The sequence below is a fragment of the Staurois parvus genome, unplaced genomic scaffold, assembly GCF_062004578.1.
Source record: "Staurois parvus isolate SC_StPar_1 unplaced genomic scaffold, SC_StPar_1.0 ptg003007l, whole genome shotgun sequence".
In the NCBI taxonomy this organism is placed as follows: Eukaryota; Metazoa; Chordata; class Amphibia; order Anura; family Ranidae; genus Staurois; species Staurois parvus.
This window is the reverse complement of record NW_028320803.1, coordinates 121,541-132,817: the sequence shown is the minus strand read 5'-3', so window position 1 is coordinate 132,817 and position 11,277 is coordinate 121,541. Positions and strand designations below refer to the sequence as shown.

The following is an 11,277-nucleotide window of genomic DNA, read 5'->3' as shown; positions in this document are numbered from 1 at the left end:
CACATGAATGCAGAACAAACTTCACTCCTGTGACGATTATTATACAGGACTTGTATAGAACCAACAGTTTTCACAGTGCCTTACTATATAAAAAGACAGGTACAGCTACAATACAATCAAAACAAGATTAAGAGGGCCCCCATTTCCTGACAGGATCACCAGCTGAAGGTAAAGAAAAAAAAAAGCCTACAAAAATTAAAACTAATGCAGCTGCCGCATACAATACAAACATTTCTGTTGGGTTTAATACACCTGTGAGTGTTTGTTTCCTGGACAGTACGTGAATGAAGGGAGAAAGAGGGAGGGGGAGAGGAGAAAGAGGGAGGGAGGGAGGGAGGGGGGGGGGGGGGAGGAGAGGAGAAAGAGGGAGGGAGGGAGGGAGGGAGGGGGGGGGGGGGAGGAGAGGAGAAAGAGGGAGGGAGGGAGGGAGGGAGGGGGGGAGGAAGAGGGAGGGAGGGAGGGAGGGGGGGGGGGGAGGAGAGGAGAAAGAGGGAGGGAGGGAGGGAGGGAGGGAGGGGGGGGGGGGGAAGGAGAGGAGAAAGAGGGAGGGAGGGAGGGAGGGGGGGGGGAGGAGAGGAGAAAGAGGGAGGGAGGGGGGGGGGGGGGGGAGGAGAGGAGAAAGAGGGAGGGAGAGGGAGGGAGGGGGGGGGGGGGGGGGGGGGGGGAGGAGAGGAGAAAGAGGGAGGGAGGGAGGGAGGGAGGGAGGGGGGGGGGGGGGAGGAGAGGAGAAAGAGGGAGGGAGGGAGGGAGGGAGGGAGGGAGGGGGGGGGGGGAGGAGAGGAGAAAGAGGGAGGGAGGGAGGGAGGGAGGGGGGGGGGGGGGGGGGAGGAGAGGAGAAAGAGGGAGGGAGGGAGGGAGGGGGGGGGGGGGGGGGGGGAGGAGAGGAGAAAGAGGGAGGGAGGGAGGGAGGGGGGGGGGGGGGGGGGGGGGGAGGAGAGGAGAAAGAGGGAGGGAGGGAGGGAGGGGGGGGGGGGGGGGGAGGAGAGGAGAAAGAGGGAGGGAGGGAGGGAGGGAGGGGGGGGAGGGAGAGGAGAAAGAGGGAGGGAGGGGGGGGGAGAGAGGGAGGGGGGGGGGAGAGAGGGAGGGGGGGGGGAGAGAGGGAGGGGGGGGGGAGAGAGGGAGGGGGGGGAGAGAGGGAGGGGGGGGGGAGAGAGGGAGGGGGGGGGGAGAGAGGGAGGGGGGGGGAGAGAGGGAGGGGGGGGGAGAGAGGGAGGGGGGGGAGAGAGGAGGGGGGGGAGAGAGGGAGGGGGGGGGGGAGAGAGGGAGGGTTTTTTTTTAAAAAAAAAAAAAAAAAGCTGAAACCCTCATAAGGAGAACGGCAGGCTGGTGAGCAGAGGTCTTGCACTGCAACCACCAATGGGTGGACCAGCCGCCTGCTGAGGTGAACTAGTTGTAACGAATTAGGACCCGACTCCTCACAATAGAAAAGCTCTGTTCCACTTGGTTACCGTCAGTCAGAAAAGGAATCTGAGAAATGACTCAAATCTGGAGCAAGACAGACCCAGCCAGATGCAAGAGAAGCAAAAAGAAAGCCCCCAAAGAAGCAACACAAACATTACAAAAAAGATAAAAATGAAAACCTAAATTTAGGATTAAACCGACATTGCTCGGCAGCCTCTACAACACAACCGGCTACAAGAGTTTTATGCAGACAGATGATTTGGGAATGCAGCGACTAGACATAAAAAAGGATTAAGGATTGAGGGCTCAGACCCCCTGACCCTGCCCCCGCACTCACCTGTGGCTGGATGTGAGCGTTGGTTCCGGCCTTGCTTAGCTGTTCATAATACTGTTTCTCGGCATCGTCATATTTGCATTTGTCAAACCAGATCTTCTCTGTGCTCAAGCAAGAAGCTGCCATTTTTCTGGGTGACAGAATATTGCAGGTTTAATAAACAGTTGTAGTTTTATTCTCACAACGTTGAAACAGTATCTGTGCTGAACGATCCTCTCCCCTCCGACCCCACAGACCCCTTTATATCACCGACTACTGCTAACCAGGAGGAAGAACGAGCTCTGTATGGTCAGACGGCTCATCACAATTAGAATTTATAGAGTTCCCAATACATAATCAAAACCCCAAAGCAAAAAACATAAAAACCCCACAAACAATAAAAACCCCACAAACAATAAAAACCCCACAAACAATAAAAACCCCACAAACAATAAAAACCCCACAAACAATAAAAACCCCACAAACAATAAAAACCCCACAAACAATAAAAACCCCACAAACAATAAAAACCCCACAAACAATAAAAACCCCACAAACAATACATTTCCAAAAAGTAAGAATCTAAGCAAAGGTACCTTCTTGGTCACATTAAAGTTAACCCGTGCTTTGCCCTTTAAATTGACACTTTAGTCAGAAAGTCCTGCTAGATGACGTCAGGCTGGCTCCTTTTGCAGGTATAGGTATGAAAAACACTGAAAATAAGTGCCTACACTGTTTAAAATCCAGTAATACACTGGATCACCCTGTTCTGCACATGCTCAGTTGCTCCAATTTGCAGCACAATGCCAATAGAGGCCGATCTGCTGACAGCCTAAAGATGTACTGCTGCTCAGGGGCTCTGGAAATCCAGCAAAATGGCCACCTCCAGCAAGAAGGAAGAGGAACAGGGCTGGAGGCAATTTCCAGCGCACACCAAGTTGGGTAGATTTATGTGGAATGCAGGTTCCTTGCTCAAGAACATTCTTTATTTGCCCAAGTTATTGCTAAAGTCTGCTTTAATGCCTTCCTCCAAACCTATTGGTTTTCATTCTCTCCTCCGCTGCTCGTTCAGCCATCAGGAGAGAGGAATGACATCCCCAAGTAAGCGTCCATTTATAGAAGTGAGTTTTTTCCCCCGCTCCTACGTGACTCCACTGAACCAATGAAATCCCAGTGCTGTTAGAGTCACAAGCCCCGCCACACCAAGGAGGTAATGGAGAATTTCTTCAGTCATGAAGCTGAATGGAGCAGCGGGGGAGCAAAGCATAGGCGAGCATATCCGGCTGGGGAGAGGGGATGGTAAAGCACAGTATTGGTTTACATTGAAGTGACTGTAAAAGGATTAAGTTGCATTTTTATTTTAACAAACATGTTCTACTAGCCTGCTCTGTGTAATTGTTTTGCACAGAGCAGCCCTGATCCTCTTCTGCAGTCCCCCACCTGCACTCCTTGGCCTCTCTTCTGGGGACTCCCACCAGCGCTGTTGGCCCCCCCATCCAAATGCCCTCAAAAGCAAGCCACTTACTATGGGGGCACTCGTGCGTGCTTGCTGCCAAGCCAGCTGTGTCCATAGACACAGAGCACGGCTCCGGCCCGCCCACTGGCTGGGATTGGCTTCTGCTGCTGTCTGAGGCAACGAAGAGCGCTGAAAGAGCCTCTGCTCTGATGCCCAGCACTGGATCGTGATTGGGCTCAAGTGTACAGGGGGGCTGGAGGCAACAAAAATCTGGGGGAGGGGTTTGGTGAAAGTCAAGCTTCCAGTTCCATCATGTCCCTGATCCCAATTGTTTAAATCAAAGACATGAGGTACAGACAGAAGATGAACAAAGGAGTTCTTTTGGGATCCACTGTATTCCACCTTACAACACAAGCATTGTACCATTGAAGACCAGCCCTACCAGTGTATGTGGTCTGTGTGTCTTCGAATTCTAAACTCGTATCATACGGATATTTCAAAACTTGGGAAATTGGAGTCCACCACCACTTTCATGGAGACATCCCAATGTCTATGGCCAGACTACATGCTCACCATGACAGACCCCACCTAGAACTGATCCATTCCCAGGCCAAGAAGAGTACCAGTAGTAGCCAAGCTTACAGTGGAACTAAACTGCCTAACAATTGAGAGCTGGCAGGATTTTCCATGCAGAGGAGACATGGCACCTCTACTGCCATAAAACAAACCTACCTGCCTGTTGCAATCTTCCATAAAATATATCAAAACAGCCAAAGACTGGGTACCTGGAAGAAGTCCCGTAAAAGATGTTGGCACCAGTGAGGGAGTGCGTGGACGTTGCATCACCTAGAACCAGCCTCCCCTTTTCCTGTGCTCTCTGGAATTCCCGCTCCGTCTGTAACAAACTCACCTCTGTCCATGACCTTTATCACAAACTCCTTTAACTTGCTCGCAATTACAGAAACCCGGCTTCATGAATTTGACTTTCCCTCTCCCATGGTGGTCTCCTCTGGACTCACTGTCCCAGGCCTAGTGGACGGAAAGGAGGTGGAGTTGGAATCCTGCTATCCCCTAAAAGCACTTCTCCGGTCCTTCAATAACCTCCCCCTCTGTCCCTCTCCATTTGACGTTCACTTAGTCTATTCTCTCCAGTTTCTTTAAGAATTGCTGTGACCCATCGACCTCCTGGACCAGTATGAAGCTTCCTTGATGACTTCTCTGCCTGGCTGCCTTACTTTCTCTCTTCTGAAATTCCCACAATCATTCTTGGGGACTTCAACATTCCTGTTAATCTCAACACTCCTGCTACTTTTAAACTTCTGAGCCTAACCACTTCTTATGACCTAAAACAATGGGCGCATGCTTCTACTCACTCCAAATGGTAACTGTCTCGACCTTGTATTCTCCTACCTATGCACTCCTTGCAACCTCACCAACTTTCCATTTCCTCTCTGATCACTTCCTTATTAGCTTCACTCTCTCCTTGTCTTCCTCCTCCTCGTCTTCCAACTACTGAACAGTAACCCATAGAAATCTTTGTTATCTTAACGCTTTTCTTTCGGCAACAGATTGTCTGACAAAATCTCAGCCCTGTCCTGCCCCAACCTGGCCACTTCAGTCTACAATAGTTCACAGTCATCCACTGTGAACACATTAGCCCCCCCTCACTACACACAGAATTAGGCCCCAACCATACAGCCTTGGCAAGCTGACAATACCAGATGCCTCAAAAAACATAGCCGTAATCTTGAGCGTTTATGGCGCAAGATTAAGACCCAGCAAGACGTCGACCAAAATAAATCTGCCCTTCAAAAATACAATTCTTGTCTCCACACTGCCAAACAGACCTATTTTATCACTCTCATTAATACCCTCTCACGTAATCCCAGTCAACTCTTCTACCTTTAGTGCTCTTTGTCCTCCACCCACTAACTCACTCTCCAGGAGATAGCTAATCACTTCACATATAAGGTGGATACAATTCGTGAGATCTCCCCTGTACAGATATCTCCCTCACCCTACACTACTTGTCCAACTGCACAATCTATACTTCCCTTGTTTAACCCAGCTACTATAGGAGGAAGTTGGTACACTTTCTAAAGCCCACCTAACCACATGCCCCCTGAACCCTGTTCCCTCACAAATACTACGGTCACCCTCTGGCTCGATCCTCCATTCTTTAACTCATATCTTCAATCTCTCGCTTTCTACTGGCATCTTCCCCAACTCTAAAACATGCGCTAGTCACCCCCATACTTAAAAAGGCCTCACTGGACCCCACCAAGCTTAGCAACCCAAGACCCATCTCCTTACTCACTTTGGCCTCCAAACTCCTTGAACATCTAGTCTACAACCGGCTCAGCTGCCACCTTATTGAAAATAACCTTGATCCCCTTCAGTCTGGATTTCACCCAGAACACTCCACAGAAACTGCTCTCCTAAAACTCATAAACGACTTGCTAACCACTAAAACCAATGGTCACTATTGTATACTCTTACTCAGACCTCTCCACTGCCTTTGACATAGTTGACCACCCCTCCTCAAAAAACCATTTACATTGTCTCCATGACTGTACTCTCCATTGGTTCACATCTTACCAATCTCACCACACCAGTGTCACAACTACTTTCTCCTCTCACTGTTGGGGTCCCCCAAGGTTCTGTCCTTTGACCTCTCCTATTCTCGATCTACACTTCTTCCTTGGGTCAGCTGATAGCTTCCCATGGCTTCCAATACCATTTCTATGCTGAGGAGACAAATCTCTCTCTACTCCTCAGCTCACCCCATCCTTTTCCTCAAGCATCACCGATTTACTAACAGACATAATCAGACCGGATGTCACACCACTTCCTAAAACGCAATCTAACCAAACTGGGCTCATAATATTTCCTCTATGTGCCTCTTCCCAGATTTCTCGGTCAGGATCAATAGCACAACTATCAACCCATCCCTGCATGCCAGAGTGCTAGGGGTAACCCCGGATTCTGAACTATCCTTTCAGACCCAAATCCAATCCCTGTCCAAATCATGCCGCCTCAACCTCCGCAACATTTGCAGAATACGTCCTTTTTAACCAATTATACCACAAAGCTCCTAATCCCTGGTTATCTCTCACCTCGACTACTGCAACTCCCTTCTCATTGGCTTACCTTTACATAGGCTATCCCCCCTCCAGTCCATCATGAATACTGCTGCCAGGTTCATCCATCTTACCAACTGTTCAGTGTCCTCCACCCCTCTGCCAATCCCTCCACTGGCTTCCACTCACCCAACGAATAAAATTCAAAATACTAACAACTTACAAAGTCATCCAAAACTCTGTCCCCAGCTGCATCACCAACTGATTTAAAAAAAAAAAAAAAAAAAAAAAAAAAATCAACCAAGCCGCTCTCTTTGATCCTTCCAAGACCTTCTACTCTATAGTTCCTGTGTCACCTTCTCCCAAGCTTCTTCTATCCTATGGAACTCCTTACCCCAATCTGTCCAGCTATCTACTAATCTATCCACCTTTAGACGATCCCTGAAAACACCTCTTTAAAAGAAGCCTATCCTGCTTCTACCTAGTAAACTGCCTTTGTTCTTTCATCAGCTCATCCCCTCACAGCTATTACCTTTTGCATCACTCAACCCTTCCTCCTAGATTGTAAACCAACGAGCCGGGCCCTCTGTGTCATCTTGTACCAAAATTGTAATGTCTACCTTCATGTTGTAAAGCGCTGGGGAAAACTGTTGGCGCTATATCAATCCTAAATAATAAATATTGCTGACCTTGATTATGCTTTAACACTGGATGGTTGAAGTTTTTAATCCAAGTCAAGAACTCCGAAGCAAAGTGGAATTAAAGCCTAAAATTTTTATATCAGAGTGTGGAAGGTAAAAATGTTTTAATTTGAGTTGCGACCACTGTGGGGGATTTCCATTCACTTCCTTTCTGGACAGAAGAAGGGAAAGCCTTTTAACAGGGACAAAGCTGGTGACAAAACACATTTTGGCCCCTATCACATGGGCCGGATGCAGTGTTGCTCAGCAGGGAATCTGTCCGCTCATCCCCTGCTGAGCAGAGTGGAGCTGGTGGGTGACAGGTCAATGTCCACTTCACTTTTGAAGAGTGAACACAGACAGTCTCTTCCGCTCTATGGACAGCCGAATGTAAATGAACCAGCTGTCCATTTACATCCGGCTGCCCTTCAATCAAGCTGATCCCCTTCATTTTTTTTTTGGATTGGAGCTAGAGGTAGCCAGATGTAAAAATGGACACAAGTCCATTTACAAGGGACATTCAAGTCAAACCAGGACTTGAAATTAAAGTTATAAAAAAGGATGCTGGAGTAGTGATACTGCATGCAGTAGTAGGTGGCAAGTGTGTCTGATCACCTGCATGTCTTTAGTTCATTAGGATCTCATGCTGCCATCTTGGATTAGGAAGCCAAAAGACTTCCTGAAGACTCTCAGCAGGTTCCCTACAGGGAGGCTGGTCCTATAACCTCCTGGGATGGGTGGGGATCGAGGAATGAGGAAAACGTGGAGTGAGGAAGTTGAAGCAAGTGTCTGCTGGAAAATGTACTTGTTTGGTTGGGCAAAGAATTTCAAATATACATTTAAAAGCTAAAGTGCAATTAATTTGTGTAAGTGGGTTGAATATTTTTCTCTCATTGTGGTTAGCAGGATTAAAGAGTTCACATTTACAAAAAAACTGCCTGTGCAAGTAGGGGGCATCCATAGATGAGTCAGAACTGCACAGTGCATTTTTTAAGTTAAATAATACCCTTGGCTACAAGTGAAGGCCATTTACGTACCTCCCAAAGCCTGACTGGAATACTCCCAGGACGTTGCTAGAGTGAGGCTTAGTCATTACTGCTCACCACCACAGATTCTTGTACTCCGATTCAGACTCCCTCACCCGATGCAGTAGCTCTGAGCTCAGCATTTGAAAGCTCACTTGAGCAGTAACGACTAGGCCTCATTTAGCAACATCCTGGGGGTATTCCAGCCAGGCATCAGAAGGTAGCATGGGAATTTTTCAAGTCAGTTTGTTTTTATCTACATATGTCCCTTACCTGCACAGGCTGTGTTTTGGTAAAAAGGTGAAGCCTTTAAAGAAAGCCCCCCAGCATTTCTGTTCAGGAGTTAGAACACACAGCATGTTCCTTGCGGCTCCTTTACTGGTGTGAGGATATAGCCAAAGCTAGGCAGGCACCATAGGCCAAGTTATCACACTGCCCAACATACACTGTCGGGTGCAGGAATGTTTGCCTTTCCTAGATTGTAAGCTCGAAAGAGCAGGGCCCTCGAACCCCTCGTGTATTGTTACTGTCTTGTCTCATGTTCTGTCCTGCTTGTTCTGTACAGCGCTGAGCATAATCTTTGGCGCTATATACTGTATAATAATTTCAGCTCCTGGGACCCGCTGTTACATCTATAAACAAAAGCTGTGGCATGCCATAAGGCAGGGGTCTCTACATTTTCAAAACAAAGGGCCAGTTTTACTGACTTTCAGACTATACGGGGGCTGTAAAGTGGCAAGTGGGAGTAGAAAACGTCTCAGGTTTGGTGGTCAGTTGGGAGTACAAAAATTTATATAGCAGCTGTGGCCAGCCAAAGAAGAAAACACCCCCCCCCCCTTCGGTGGTGGCAGTGGGAAGAATAGTTCCTCCTGTCGGTGGTGACCAGGGGGAGTTGGGAATAGTGCCTCATATCAGTGGGTGGAGCAGCTACCCAAGGGCCAGATGAGAGCAATCAAAGGGCCACATTCTGCCCACAGTTTGGCCCATGGGAGCCTTATTGTAAGTGCTGGATTATGTCAAAAACCGGCAGCCAATAGCTTTGAGGACCACCGCACTAGACATTTACTATACCATACACAGGAGCAGCTCTACATCCTTCTCTGTAGAGGACACCCAACAAGAACACCACAATACTGGAGCATCTCTTCTATAGGTACAAAGCATTAAAACTGCCACAATAGGTTTAGTAAGCAGACAATTGCTGTAAAGTAATAAGCGCCTACTTCTTGTCCTGATGTTTGGGTTTACTGGCCGATGCAATTTGGCTACAATGGTTTGGCTGGATTTCGCAGAAACCGACACTTCTTGACAGAATAGAAACAAGCTTCGGCTCTATCATAGGTAGTCTTATTAAGCCACGCGCTCTCGCTGTCGTGGTGGAGAAAGTAGGCAGGGTAATACACGGCAGTCTCCTCCGGAATACTGGGAAGTTCTTTTTTGTTAGACTGTTGCCTTCCGGCAGACTTACGATTGTATCTGTCCCGCTTTCCCTTTTTCCCGGAATTCATGCTCCAATGGAGGTTTGATGGACTCGGCTGCGTTGCCTGTATATTAGCAGCGTGCTCATAGAAGCATTGTTCTGCTTGGTCATACGGGACTTGTCCAACCACACTTCAGCCAGCAAGTCCTGTATGGTTGCCCAGTGCGGCTTTCCATTGACCGTAGGCTCTGAAATGACTTCGTTGATGGCGAATAGGTCAGGAGCAGCTGGAGTTGGCGTTGCACTGGAATAGCCTTCATCTGGTGTCCTCTGCGTGGACCTAACTGCAGCACGGTCATGAGTAACCAGGTTGAGATTGAGGGCTCGAGGGACAAGGGGAGAAGCAAACTGTATGATGAACTGACTCTCGGCATCATCAAAGCTGAACTTATTAACCCAGACTCCATTATCGACATGGTGGCAAGCTGTTGTAGTGCTGTGAGTGCAGTCCTCTGTAGATTTCTTTTTAGCCGCTACAGCCACAGTGTGTTCCTTAACTGAAGCTACTTTCACATTAGAACAATTCTCCAGCGCCTTGGCCGGCACCGATGCAAGCTTGGCACGATAGCTACATTCGGCCTCATCATACAAATATTTATCAAGCCACACTGAGTCCGCCATTAAACCAAACAGCACATTGTCCACCTTGGGCATCACAGCTTTGTTCTTGGGAGACTTTCGTCTCTTCTTCTGTTTTTTACCGTTGACTTTCTTAAGGTCATTCTCCAAAGGTTCATGCTGGGCAAGGCCATTGGTGGCATCAACTCCCTTCTTGGCTGCTGTTGCCTGGGCCTCACAAGCAAGCCGGGTTCCATTCTCGCATTTGTGTTTGTCCATCCAACCAGGTTCTACTGGGCTCTGGTGTTTCCTTGTCCTCATCTTGTCCGGTCAGCATTAAGAAACCATAAGAGCTATAAAGACTTTTCAAAGCATACATACATACAGAAGCCAGAGAATTTACCAGAGAAGACACCAATTTATATCCATGAATAGGGAAACCAATGACAGGTTTTCTTGTGACAACTTTATTCACATGAAGGTCTGCTTATATCACACCAGTGATCCAGATTCCTGTAGCTCCTGACAATTCCTTTTGCTACAAGGCTGGTACAGATGACCTTTTGGGATGCCTGCTGTGTAATAAATCTCACAACTGTCATCCAAAAGGTGTCCGATTACCAGACCGCAATCTGCTGAGGGACTATTCTGGTCTATTATAAGAATTATCCAAATGCTATTTATAAACATCTCAAGATTCTTGCAATCTAGAAATTGGAACGTTAACAAATAATTCAAATCAAAGACCCGTTAGGTACCTTCAAAGTTTTTGGGGTTTTGTTTGTTTTTTTTAACACTGCAAATTGTATATCTAGGCATAGGCAAAATATACATAAAATATCCAGTACATTATGCAATACAAGCACATTTACCCAGAATTTTCTTTAAAAGTCGAAGTGTAGTAAAAAAAAAAAAAAAAAGTCTAAAACTACTCCCAACCCATTCGAAGCCTATTCCAACTATCCTGTAAAGCAGTGGTTCTCAACCTGTGGGTCGCGACCCTTTCACAGGGGTCGCCTAAGACCATCAGAAAACATATTTCCGATGCGTTAAAAGCAGCTACTGCGTTAAAAGCAGCTACTGCGTTAAAAGCAGCTACTGCGTTAAAAGCAGCTACTGCGTTAAAAGCAGCTACTGCGTTAAAAGCAGCTACTGCGTTAAAAGCAGCTACTGCGTTAAAAACGACACTCATGAATTATAATTACTGGGTAAATAATTTTATGGTTGGGGGTCACCACAACATGAGGAACTGTATTAAAGGGTCACAGCATTAGGAAGGTTGAG

General features: G+C 47.5%; 1 protein-coding gene across 1 annotated transcript; it reads right to left on the bottom strand.

Moving 5' to 3' along the window:
• Positions 1–1,660: 1,660 nt before the first annotated feature.
• Positions 1,661–10,314, bottom strand: EEF1D (eukaryotic translation elongation factor 1 delta). Its single transcript, XM_089667078.1, is given in 4 exon segments — positions 1,661–1,865; positions 9,175–9,265; positions 9,268–9,549; positions 9,552–10,314. Coding segments are annotated over 4 exon segments (1,326 nt in total). The 3' UTR covers positions 1,661–1,675.
• Between the last annotated feature and the right edge of the window lie 963 nt (positions 10,315–11,277).